Below are 13,746 nucleotides of genomic sequence, written 5' to 3' on the forward strand. Positions count from 1 at the left end.
ATCATATTGACAATTGAAAGAGGTTTACTATCACCTACCACATTCCTAGGCTAAAAGAGCACATATCAGCTACTGTTATTCAGTGGATCCTAACAAATCCACCCAGATCCACAACCAACACTCCATTGTCATGTTACTTCCTTTCTACTCTCCTAAGTCCAAAACTGGACAGTTACAAGGGCTGCTCTGAAAGTAATGCCTCCTATTTTATTATGTTGATCCAAAATGTCAGAGGTGGATGTCATGGTATGACAGTAGAGACTGAACCTTTCTGACAATATTCCAATTACATTTTATTGTTGTGTGACATATGGCAGCAGAGGGGCAGTCTGACATGGACATGTATATGAAGTTGTCATCAAATTCTTCCGTGTAGGAAAAAAAAAAAAAAGATGCTTTCTTAATATTTATGGAAACCAAACAGTGGATGTGAGCTCAGTGAGGTGGTGGGTAGCGTGTTTCAGCAGTGGTCACAGTGGGTCACGTCACCTCTGCTGGTGCAGGTTTTTATGAGTGTGGCATGCAGGCTCACGTTCATCACTAGCAAAAATGCATAGCTAACAGTGGTGACTTTGTTGAAAAAGTGTTTTGTAGCTGAGAATTTCCTCTATCAAGTAGTCTCATTGTGCTTTGTATCTGTCGTAGTATCCACAGAAATAAATAGGAGGTATTATATTTGTATGGTTTTGGAAGATGGTGCACCATTAGTGATGGAGAAGTACATATCGCTGGTGACAGTTGTGACCATTCTGACAGCCTTATATTTAGCAACGGACTGCACAAAGAGAGAACGAATGCTAGGTATATAGGTACTATAGTCACTGCAGAAACTAACCAGTGACCTGAGTCACAGATCGATAGTCTACAGTTTCACAACTGCTGAATTTGCCTTTCCTGTGCAGAAGACTCAGCTATGTAGATTGCTCCTTCGCATCATCCCTACAAACTAAATATATGCATTTTTGAGTTCAAGACTGTGAAGGTAATTAAAACAAAATTCTACACATATAAACTTGCGTATGCATCTATCTGCATGTATTTATACAGAGCAGAAAAGCAAGACAAGCACAGTTAATAACATCTGCTTAGATCTGCAACAACCCAAATAGAACAATGGAATACCAGTAATCCTAGAAAGCACCTCAGGTTTGCACACAACTGAGAAAACTGAAACTTTTTTTTTTTCCTAAAATGTAGGCAATTCTTCAATGTGGATCACAAGCAGCAGAAAAAAAGCTGACATATTCAATCTCAAATTTATAGTTGAGATTTAGTCTTACCTGGTGTTACACAAAAGACTGTTACTAGATGAAATACTAGATTCTGATGCACAGCGGCGACGAGGCTCAACTTTTCTCCCTGCAGCATCATCTAACGCTCTCTCTTTACTGCCGTCTCCAAAACCATTTGAGAGACCTACAGAACAACACAAAAATAGACTGCATCAAGCTGGAAACCACATTGTTTTCATAAACAATTTTATATACACAAACATTGTGTCACTACTGTTCTTAAGTAACTCTTAACTATTTTTATGTGATGAAAAAGAAAAAACAAAATAAAACAAAATTCTCAAAAGACAAATGTATTATAAATCGTAGGATCTTGTCGTCTGGTTTTAAAAGTTAGGATGGAAATTTAGGTAACAGAAAAACAGTGAAGATCACAACATGGAAAATGTCAAATGGAGTATCAGATTAGTCTCCGTTTGCAATGTTTCCAACATGTAGTTTACTAAAACAGTCAGCCTGCAGAAGCTGGGTAAAAAAGCCAAGGAAAAATAAATATTACACATCAGTCAGATTTACCATAACAAAAGACTCATTTGAATACAGTTACAAACAGAAACCAAGAACTACTGAAAATTATTTGCAAATACATTAAGAGTGGTAGGGATTCTCTCCTGAAGTTATCAAGTTCTTCCTGAAAGTCTTTTAGTAAATTCAAACTGACATCATAATGTTTTCTGAGGTTGAAACTTACTAGTATGTATATGATTTTATTTTTACTGTCTTTCCCCAACACAAGTTTAAATACTGTATTTTTACTTTACAATTTTAATGAAAACTTAACAGAAAACTCCTGCTTTGATGGGCTGTCATTAATCCTTCTCTGGCTTGCCAATTCAGAAAACGCTTAGAGCTTGTTAAGCTATTTGAGTAAACAGATCACTGAAAAGGTTTGAAGGAGCTTTCATAAGAATTTTCTGTTTTCTTATTTTACGATAGAATCCATCATCAACTCCAAAATATCAACAGAAAAGAAATGGCTGAAGACAACAGAACTAGTTTGCAAACAGCTACTGCAAGCTGTAGACCACAAAGAAAACAGAATTTAAACATGAACTCAATTCTGACTACACTTATTTTCTGACAATAATTATAGTTTTCACTTAACATTTCTGACCAGCATACTTCTCCTAACACAAGAATGAACCCCTCATCACAGCCATCCTGGTCTTAAAAGTCATTATGATTTTTGTTCATGGTTAATTCACTGATGCATCTTCACATGCATCTCTACAAGGCACTGAACTAAAAGAAAATTAAGATAAAACTTCTTTTGTTTTGCTTCAGTTTGTCTACTACAAAGACTTCTGCAAAGAAGGATGACAACTAATAAACTTATGCTGAGCAAGTTACTTCATATTATCCAGTTATTTCAGTGTGTTCCCATTTAGTAACCTCACTCCCCCCAAAGACCTTGCATTTAGATTAACAATAGTGTTAATATTTAAGAGAAGAGTTCATTCAGTAGTCTGTAATATTTAAATATGAGCATTCTCTTTCACTGCCATTTAGTTTACATTACAGAATACTTAAGAGTGTTTCTGAACTCCTATATTTGGCCTTAATTTCCTAGATAAGGAAAAAAAGAAAAGTAGGACTTTAGTCCTAGACTATGTGAAAAGACATGTTGAAACAGAGCGTGCTTTATGAGATAGCTTAAACACCCCTGTAAAACTATCATGGTACGCTTTATATACTGTCCGAAATGAAAAGTTGAACAACTACTCAATGAAGATGAAAAAAAAAGATCTCTCAGGTCTCTACAAATAGCTTTTCTATTCTCCAGTACATCAGGCCTATTTCTCAAGTGAGTTGCAAAAACTTTTTTGTTTTCATCCTGCCATAAGCCAGGCACACATTACTTAAGTTATCATGCAGGCACCTAGTTAATGTACATCAGCTCTCAGCAGAAACAAGTTAGATCACAGATTACATTTTAACTCCATGACAGATCAAGTAAACATTGCTATCAGAGCCAGAGCAGGGTTCAGGTTCCCAACGGGCTGAGAAAGTTAAAGGAAATAAATACTCTTAGGATATTGAATATATAAGTGTTTAACTACACGTATTCCAAATACAACTTACACCAGTACTATATGCATACATAGATAGGACAAAAAACGTGTCAGAGGTGGCTTCCCATCTTGATTGCTTCAGTAAGTTTATGATCATGCTGCTACTTCCATGGAAAGTTTAGCACCCTCGGTTCCTTCCAACAGTTTCTTCTCATCTTCACTTCCTCAAGAGCAAGAAATGTAACTCTGTGATTAACTAGTTGGCAGGCACACACTGGGAAAACCAAGGGTGTGATTTCAGGACTGCTAATGTTGAGAAACAAGGAAAGCAACAGGAACACACAACTACAGCAATGGAGACAGCTCTCTGCAGTGGCAGTCCAGTTTAAGTAGACTGCATCAGGAATATAAAAACTCATTTTACAGCAAAGTTCTTCTAATCTACAGAATGCTTGACAACACTGGGAAAAAAAAGAAAAAAGAAAAAAAAGAAAAGCCCGTTTTTCTGATAGTCTTCCTTCCCTTCCCCCCAGACACATTTCTCTCTTGCTTGGGGAAGTACGAAAAGCAAAGAACACGAGGCTATCTGAAGGAGCAATTTTCCTCAACATCAAGCCTTTAACAACGTCAGCTTACACAGACCATGAGGGTCAGTCTATGCATTGCGCTCTTAAAATATTGCCTACTTCTTACAATTACTTTAGAATGGAAAACCTCAACACTTCATTTAAGCAAAACACTCCTATCTTCTCACAGATGCAGCAGTTCCCAAGTGACTGCATAACTTAACAAAGAAATCCAGACAACATCATCTTTGTGCTTTATGATACAACCAACGTGCAAAAAAAATGAACAAATATTCTACATAGGTCACTCCAAAAGTAATGCCTCCAATTTACTGCCATGGATACTGCAACAAATACAAAGAGCACAATAACACTGACAGAACAAATTCCACGCTGCAAAACACTCTTCTTCAACAGTCACCACCATTAGTTATGCATTTTTGACAGCAATAAACAAAAGCGTGGTAACAATCAACATCCACTGTTGCTGTCACCACTGCTGAAATGCACCACCACCATCTCACTGTGCTCTCATCTGCTGAGCCGTCTCCACAGATGTTCAGCAAATGTCAATAAATGCCAGTGGGTGCCATTCTTCTGCACAGAGGAATTCAACAACACACCTTTGCTTCATATGAACTTCCATTCATGTCAGACGCCATTCTGACAGACTGCTGCCACCTGTTACATGGTAACAAAATGCAACAGAATACTTGGGGATGGCTCAACCTCTACTGCTATACCATCACCATCTGCCTCTGACATCATGGGACAACATAATAAAATAGGAGAAGCTACTGTCAGAGTAGATCATTCTCTATGTATTCTGCAACCAGGAATTTGTTTTCCAGATCATTATAAAAATCCTTCTCCCATGAACAAAGAAAACATACAATCTCATCTAGCTACTAGAATAAGTGAAATTAGAGAAGATCCCCATTTGCTTTGAGGAATTCATAGTTTACTTGCTTTACTAAGAAAGTCAAATAAAGAATATTTACAGGAGAAGAAACTCATCCTGCTTTTGTAGCATTAGCCTGGGTAAGTTTACAACAAACATGTATGAGCCACCCATTCACATGTAGCAAGAGCTCATTATGTTGTTAGCTGAAATGAACTAAGAACACTAAGCAGAGCTTCATTTGGTCAGATTCTAAGCTACTTACACATACCTCCCTTACTAAAACCTTAGGTTAAAAACAAAACAAAACAAAAATCGCAAACACCAAACTAAGACCTTTCATTAGTGGATTCTTTTTAGTTCCCCCTTTTTAAGTTTCTTCAAAAAAGCAGTCCACTCAAAGGCTGAATGTTGTTTTGTTTTTTTTAAATAAAAATTCACAAATAGTTAAGTGTGCTATCCATCTTAAACTCAGAGTTACTGTTTCTTACTATCTTCAGTTCTAGAATCTTATTTTACATAGAAATTTTCTTGCCCTGTCAATCTTGGCACATAAGACAGAATCATATAAAAATAATCCTAGAAAACAATAGTAAACTTAAAATAAACAAAATCAAAGAAGATGAGGTTGATTGTTATTCACAGGTTTCTCTCTGTCCTGAAAACTGTATTTATCATGGAAAGTTTCTGTTTCTTAACACTAGCAGGTTGTTGTCCTTAAAGTGAAGTTAAGACAGACTGACTGCTTACATCAAGCAACTTAGAATCTTCTTATCTTTCGACATTAATTGAAGCAGGAAAAGGTAACTCCAGAAAGATGGTATAAATTTGGAAAAATGAAAAAAGAGGAAAAAAAAAAAAAAACGACAATCCAAGGAACAGCATGATGCACAAACATACAAAATGGTACCACAGAATACAGAGCTGTGTATTTTCGTTTGCAATCCCAGTTTGTAGCTCTGCTGCAACAAAGTAAGTAGGTAGAAGTTGTAAAAACAGTTGTAAAAAAAATTATTATAAAGCAATTAGAACTTCATTATGCTTGTCTTTGCATCGGGCTATGTATATCAAAATATGAGATGATGTGCTATATTACCACAGCTGAAGAGCTGAGAACTGACAAAAACATTTACATAATTTCAACCACCCCCAAAAAGCGGGAACATTCAAAAATGCACTTACATAACACTATTTTGTTTTTGCCAAGCCAGGACTGACCAAGTCCTGACTTGTACACTTACCCAGAATGAGTAATAGTCTTCAGTAAAACAAATATATAAAGAAAAAGATGCATAAACACACAAAATAAGTAGAATATTCTACTGTACTATTTAGCTCTCCAAGGAAGATTTGACTGGGTTTTTGGGAAGGGAAGGAGATGAAGATGGAACATTCTTAACTAATCCGCTCTCACTGAGCATGTTCAGGGGATAAGAATGCTGGGACTGGTAAAAATCTGCGACTAATTTGAGTCACGTATACTACAACACGTACAACTTCATAACTTACGGAAATGGGGCAATATATTGAATGAAGAACATAGTTTCATATATGTCAAAGACTTCCTCCAACAGTGTTCTTTTTTTGTTTTGTTTTGTTTTAAAGATGACTGGTGTTTCCAACATGATCCAAAATAATTACTTCAAATGTAATAGTCTTTCTGCGTTCCAAAATGATCATTTAATTGAATTCCATTCCATGATGAGGATAACAGAAAATAATTAGGATCCAAAGAGATAAATACCCAGCATGATATTAGTTAATATGAGAACCTGGAAGACAGTGAAAAAGCCATTAAGCCTCTCTGAAAGGTAACAGACATCTTAAATAAATAAGCCATCCTTACAGCAGCGTCCAGAGACAGTGAGAATGATATAAGTGTTCCACGTATTCTAATACTCAGCTTTAGTTTCCAAAGGAGGAAACTAGATTGAAAGGTTTCACTTCTTCTCTTTTTTAACAAAAAGGACTGAATCAAAGTCACTGAATGCATAGAATACAATCTCCACGTGTATGATATGCATCAAGAGCAGCTTTGAAATGTATCTAAAAATCCCCATAGTAAGAATTAGAAGGGGGAGATGATCCTATTTTAAGTTTATATAGGTATGCAGAGACAGGGGATAAAGGGATACTTTAAGTCAATAAATAATCAAAAGATACTGTACACTTAACTGAGATCTTGAAAAGACAGGTATTGTAGCAATAAGACGACATCCAGGAAGTTTGTAAAAGTGAACTTCATAGTAACCCTATGAATGTCTTTTTCCTACCGTAAACTCTGTGCAGTAACAATTTTAGAAACTATTATTCTTTTCAGAATATTCAGACAAATATTTGAGCATGACAGAGTTTACAGTCCTTCAAACAGTCCTCACAGAATGCAGACAAAATGGGAACCAGTTCCTCTTAACATGAAGATGACAAAGTTTGGGGTGAAGTGTCCCCTTGGAAATGAAGGCTTTAAAACTGAAGTTATTTAAAATTTGGATATGGCCAACCACTCCAAGACGTAAAAAAACTGAATGTGAGCCCGATGTGGCACCTATATGATGTGTAGCAGCAAATTTCAAGATCTAAAACAGGAAAATAAAATAAAATAAAATAAAATCACCTTTGTTGATTTAGGTAATGAATACAGTTTGGTAGCTCATAGAGGAGTCAGACTGATATGTTTCAAAAGAATGCTTAAGAATTCATGCTCTATCTACTGATTTGCTTTCAAAACTGGGAGTAAGAAGTCTACGTATCTGCTAGAACAGCTGAATGAGAACTGCACAACAGAAAGGAAAGCTAAACAATATTTAATAACTGCAACTTTCACAAGACAAGGATTGTCTGTTGCACTTTTAACTGCAACAATGGGATTACTGTATTACAAAATGATTAAGACAATTTAAAATACACAGCTAAGAGGCAACAATAGTGGAAGAGTTTGAAAACATTCCGGCAAAAAAAAAAGTAAAAACAAAAAAAGAGCTAACAGTACACAAGCAGAAATCTCTCTTTAAAATGTTTTAGAACTTTTTCCAGAGAGTATCAGCTCTTTTGATGGCGCAGAAAAAAAACTGATGATAGTAGTAGTAGTCAGTATCAGGAAGTGCAAGCACAAAAATTTAAAACTTGAATTCTTTACTCAGCTTTCATCGATACGATTTATGATATGCAGCATATACAGAGATGATTGCAATATACAAGACCTAAGTGTGGATTTATAAACATATAAAACAAGAAACATAATGACCACAGAAAGTCATTAATACGTAGGACAATTTATCTTGGCAAACTATTTATGAAGCCTTGAGATCAGATTTCTACGTTCACAGCTATAAAATCCTGATATAAATGAAACAAAAAAAAAGAAATGTCACTGTTAAAAGCTTAAGTTCAAAAATATTATTTTTGTTCTCAATATATATTGTGAAACAACATGAGAATTACCTGTCAACTGATCTTACACAAAAAACCAAGTGCCTAGCAGTCTTTCAGAGCTGTCCAGCAGGTCCTACAAATGCAGACTAAGAACTTACTAAGAACTTACTTTTCTTAAATTATCATCTTAAGGATTTTATATGGATATCTCATCTTTTTTTTTTTTTTTTCTTCTTCTTTGAAGGTTAATGTTTCCCTTTAATGCAGGGAACACAGTTATTGGTCATGATACCCAAACGACAAAAAACAAAACAAAACAAAAAAAAAAAAACACATGGACAAGTGAACTTCAGTGCTATATTATTTAAGCACTTTCAACAACTGCAGCCTATTACAAAAAGGCATGCCATTTACAATTTACTTCCTTTCACGGGTGTTTAAAAAGTGAGTTCTTAATTTCTGTTTCATTCCAGAAGTCTGAACAGAAAGTGCACTTTCCCCTCTGCACACTGAAGAAACTATATCTGATTAGCGCATGGGAAACACGAGAGAGAGTTATCAGTTTACAACTTCCCAAAATGTTTTTACCTCCAAGACTAAGGGCTCCTCAACCGTATGTGCCCCTTAATTCCATTTTCATTTGTGAAGCCTTAGAAACACTACCAGAAAAATCAATGGAAAATCAAATAAGAATCAACTCCCTGGATTAGCATGAAGTTTCTGAAGCTGTTGTTTAATTGAGTAACAAAAAGATAATGGGAAGAAAGTATAGCTGACTTTCTGCAAAAAGAACATTGGTCTCCACCAACAGTTTGGTTGACATTAAAAACCTACCTGTATTCTTAAAATTACAGGCCTGCACATACATGATAATGACTGGAATTCAGATTTTATGTGCAGTACACTGATGTACTGAGTCTGGCAGCATGCTATACACTGCTGTGCTCTGCAGCTGTGGCTAGAAGAGTAGTGAAAATGCCCAAATGTTTTGGCTAGCGCTGAGCAGTGCTGGCACAGATAAAGGCTGACTCTCAGGGCCAGCAGGCAAGGGTGGGCAAGATGTGGGGAGGGAACAAGGTGACTCAACTGACTGAAGGAGTATTCCATTCCCTATGATGTCATGCTTAACAATAAAACCTAGGAAAAATGAAAAAGTGGCACAGACATTTGCTACAAAAGCATTCGTGTTCTGAAGCAACCAGTTTATATACCAAGGCTTTGCTTCCCAAGAAGTGAGTTGAATTACCTGCTGATATGAAGTAGAGTGATTTATTTCTTCTTTTTCTTCTGTGTATGGCCTATGCTTTTTTTTTTTTTCCCTTTTTCATTTAAGTGCATTTATCTCAACATGAGTTTTTTTTCTCATTATATTTTCTCTTCACCCTTTTGAGGAGGCAGAGTGAGAGAGCAGCAGCACAAGCAACTGTCAACCCACCACAACTGACTGCATTCCACTGGCAGAATGTTGTTTTCCCAGTAGTCAACCTTAGTTTCAAAGAAGTTTACTAGGCTTGTTTTTGTCAACATTCAGAGTTCAATGAGTCTTCAATTAGGATTCATACTTGAAGCACACACACTGCGTGCCTTGATCAACAAATCTGTGAATTTTACCATCTCTAATGGTGTCTTAGTGAAATAAAAAGCTGAAAACCAGTTACCAAAGAAATGTAACTTAAACAACTACTTATACTGACATGCTGTTCAAGTTCTGAAAGACAACGTAGATAAGTTATTATTTCCACCTCCTTATGCTGGCTGACATGTAGGTCAACATAATACTGATTAATACTGTAGATATTTCATGGTCTTCAGCAATTACCAAAAACAAAGCAAAAAGGAAAAAAAAAAAAAAAACCAAACCAAACAATTATTTACAGTATAAGGTGGCTTTTCTCAGAAATCACTGCTTTTACTTCTTTTCCCTGAAAGATTAAGTAACAGCTCCTACTGTGATCTATCCACAAGAAAAACTTCAAAGAATATACTGAAGAATTGCTACATGTAGGGAAGACAGGGAGCTAATAAGCCAAGTAGAGTATCTTCTGCATATTTTCGCCAAATTTTCAGCATTAACTTAATTGTCTTTTCCTAAATCAGCTGGAGATACTGCTGCTACTTAGAAGATACCATTGTAATTTCATGAACATTATGATTTCATAGAGGACTGTGAGCACTAAAGAGAAAACATATAAAAGCAATTTCAGTTTTAAGACTAACATCATATTTTCCCACAGCATGCAGCATCAGTGCCTATTACTGTATCTGTAGAAATGCTTACACACTCTTTTCCATCTTAAAAGTATAGACAAACATACATAAATTCACAATTCAAGTACTGTATCATTTCCTCAATTTCTTTCTATTTTAATCCTACTTGGCTCAAAGAATTCCTACTTCCTAGTTGGCATTCCCAAGAAAATAAAAAATCTTGCCTGAGGTCTGACTTGAAAGGCTGAAGTCAAACTCTTTTTAGGAGCTTTTGATGAATTCACTTAGCAATTCAGAGAAGAGGTTCTTCTCTGACAGTACATCATGTAACTGCCACTAACGATTTTCTAAACAAATTTTCCTTCACAGAAAGGAGCCTTCAAACATGAGTTTCCTTTTACTTCCAATTCTTATTTGTGCTTACAGTACTGCCTCAGCAGAAACTTTAATCAGTCATCTTCCCTTTGTACCTCTATTATGTAGAGTATTTAAGTCAGCACACCACAGCGGCAGGGTGCCATCCAAGTCATTGTGGAGGACTGTTTAGTTTAGAAAAACATATGGGCACAGAAAGACTGTGTAATAAAGGGAATGACTGAAGGCTGATAAAACACTAACATGCTCTTGAACGCTGAAGTTTGCTCTATCAGAACAGAAAAGGCTAGACACGTATCACAGATGGAGGATTCATAATTTATGAGTTCTTTTTTTTTGTTTGTTTTGTTTTCTAATTCAGGTGAATATAAACCATTGTACCAGAAAAAAAAAATGAGCAGTAACATATAACCAACTAATTTAAAGACCAAACTAGACATAAGAATTACATTTCATCAGGGAGAGATTCAGAGGGCGTACATGATACAGTGAGAGAGTACATAATACCAAATTCCATAATCCCTCTTTATGGAGGGCATCTCTTTATGCACGCAACCATACAATTTTTGTCATACCCAAAGGACACAAAGGAAGCAAAAAACAATATAGGTGTGTGTGGGGGAAAAGAGGGGCAGGGAGTGTCAGGATTTTCACACTGCAGTCAAAGATTTCATGGGAACTGTCTCCCCTTCTCTCCAGTCATACTAGAATAAGCCTTAAGGCACATATATTTTTCCCTTACATGTTCACTGCCTGAAGTTAGTGTTGGAGGCACTGTATTCCTTCTTATGATTGTTCATTTCATCTCTTAATTCAGACCTGCAGGCAAGTATGTTCAAAAAGAGTCAAGATAAGGCTCACCTGCGAGATGCTAATTTGATGAACTCCAGTACTGCACATTCCCAGTACAAGGAACTTCATAATATCAAAGTCTGAATCTTAAGGAAAACAAGTGCTATGCTTAATTTATAAGCATAAAATGGATCTCCACTTTTTTTTTTAAATTTATTTTTTTTAATACATTCAACAAACCTCACAGTTCTTATCCCATTGTTTGCACAACACACACACACAAAAAAATGAATTATTGTTATATGTCGCAGATGAAGCACACAGGGGGCTTCATCTTCAAAAAAAAAGGCAAAGCCTGGGCGAAGAAATGAGCTAAGCAGTCCAAAAAAAGTGAAATAAAGAAAAACTCTCCCATAATTCCAATAGCGTCAAGAAAAAACAGAAGGGCATCTAGATTTTATTATTATTGCAGAAAATTCAGTTATACTGATCTTAGAAAAGAACAACTGTAAGTTGGGTGCTAACAATTATTAACTTTAAAACAACCCAAAACATAGTGCTTTCAAAGATACTGATGAGTCTAAGACCCAAGAAAATCTTCTTAACTGCACACTTAAACTCACTCCACCGATACAGAACATTTATCCAGTTGTTCATCAAGTCCCACTGTTCTTGACTACAATGCTCTTAACTTTCTCTTCTATCAACTCATAAGCAAACAGTTTTTCCACTGTGAGGAATTTAACAGTGATCTTTAGATGCAGTCAGCCAAAAGGAGAATTTGTTCTTTTAAATGTTCATACAGTTCTTAACAGGTTTTAAGTAGTTTGCATTCCTTCTCTCCTGACTTAAAAACTTACTTCATTGTGCATGTATTAAAAATATTATCCTATTTCTTAAAAAATTTAAAGAAATCAAATTAGCAAAAGATACAGTAGGACTGTCAGAATTCTTGTCTAAAGCTTTCGTGGCCATAATACACGTTAAGACATAAACACTCCTCACCCTCCCCCAGGTCCTCCTCCAAGAAACATACAGACATTTTCCCCAATAACTTTGGTAGTATTTTAGTCCAACTCAGCTTTCTCAGCCTGCTTGGTACTTACATGCCACTGTGCATAATTCTATCCTGACAACTAAGCAGTTGAACTCCTGTAGCCTGTACACTAACAAGCTTAACAGGAAAGGGGACAACTCCTTCCAAGCTTACACAGTCCTTGATGCTTTCTTTGAACATATACCTTAAAACGTCTTATACATTTGGCAGGCAGTTGAAGATTTTGGACATCACTAAGTGCTTAAATATCTAAGTTTCATATTTTACAGGAAGCAATCAGTACACATCTAAAGAAAAAAAAAGTAGGTATAATTCAATGCATAAGAGGACTGAAACTACCGACATCTAGAGAAAATTGCTGACTTTTACTCTTCAAGACAAGAATGACAGTATATATGTTAACTAGACTTCAATAATTCTGTTATCTGACTTTTTTTTTTTTCCACTAAGCCATCTCTAGCTTAGAATGTTGTTTAGAGCTTCAGTTAAGTTCTTAGATATGCATTAGTTTTATTATTTTCTCCCATTTACAGAATGGTGATTGAATTCTACACAAAAGTAGTCTAACACGTAACCAAGTTGACTTGTATTCCAGAGTCAAAGATATAACAGAATTATCTTGAAGAATCCAAGAAATAATTTATGTTCTGATTTACTCCAAACATAACCTGTCTTTATTACATCAAATAAAATTGAGTAAAAATGCTCATCACTACAATAAAAAAAAGTATAAAGTACAAATGGAATTCACATACAGGTTACTTCAAGACAATTTTTATCTGCCAAAGAGCATTTTGTAGTGACCAGGCAGAAACAAAGGTCAACACTTGCTAATAGATTTAATAAGGCATAATCATGTTTGTTGTATACCGACAACTATGTGCAAAGTACATACTGCAAAATGACAGTTCCCCCTTCAATTTCAAATCTGTGCTTTCTGCTGCATTAATATTAGAATTCATGCTTGCGTTTGTTTCAATGTCCTGAGAAAATCTGTGTAGTGGCAAGTGTGAAGAATAACGAGTAACTGAACTTACACTAAAATACTGTATTACTGTTATCTAGTTAAGAAATACCAGAAAACCACTATACTGCACTATAATAGTCATTACTTGCAACCTAAATTTATGATAAGTTCAAGTGATGGTTTTACAACAGTAAATTCTGCATA

General features: G+C 35.6%; 1 protein-coding gene across 9 annotated transcripts in view; it reads right to left on the reverse strand.

The window, feature by feature from the left end:
* BRD1 (bromodomain containing 1) overlaps positions 1-13,746 on the reverse strand; it is a 69,915-nt gene that overhangs the window by 12,657 nt on the left and 43,512 nt on the right. For 8 of the 9 annotated variants that reach the window (XM_046933943.1, XM_046933925.1, XM_025147466.3 and 5 more), the window contains one exon: positions 1,281-1,416. In XM_046933943.1, coding sequence (XP_046789899.1) covers positions 1,281-1,416 — 136 coding nt within the window. Of the gene's footprint in view, positions 1-1,280; positions 1,417-6,340; positions 6,544-13,746 lie in introns of those variants that run through there. The other variant, XM_025147470.3, reaches the window with a different exon arrangement.

The sequence above is a fragment of the Gallus gallus genome, chromosome 1, assembly GCF_016699485.2.
Source record: "Gallus gallus isolate bGalGal1 chromosome 1, bGalGal1.mat.broiler.GRCg7b, whole genome shotgun sequence".
NCBI lineage: Eukaryota > Metazoa > Chordata > Aves > Galliformes > Phasianidae > Gallus > Gallus gallus.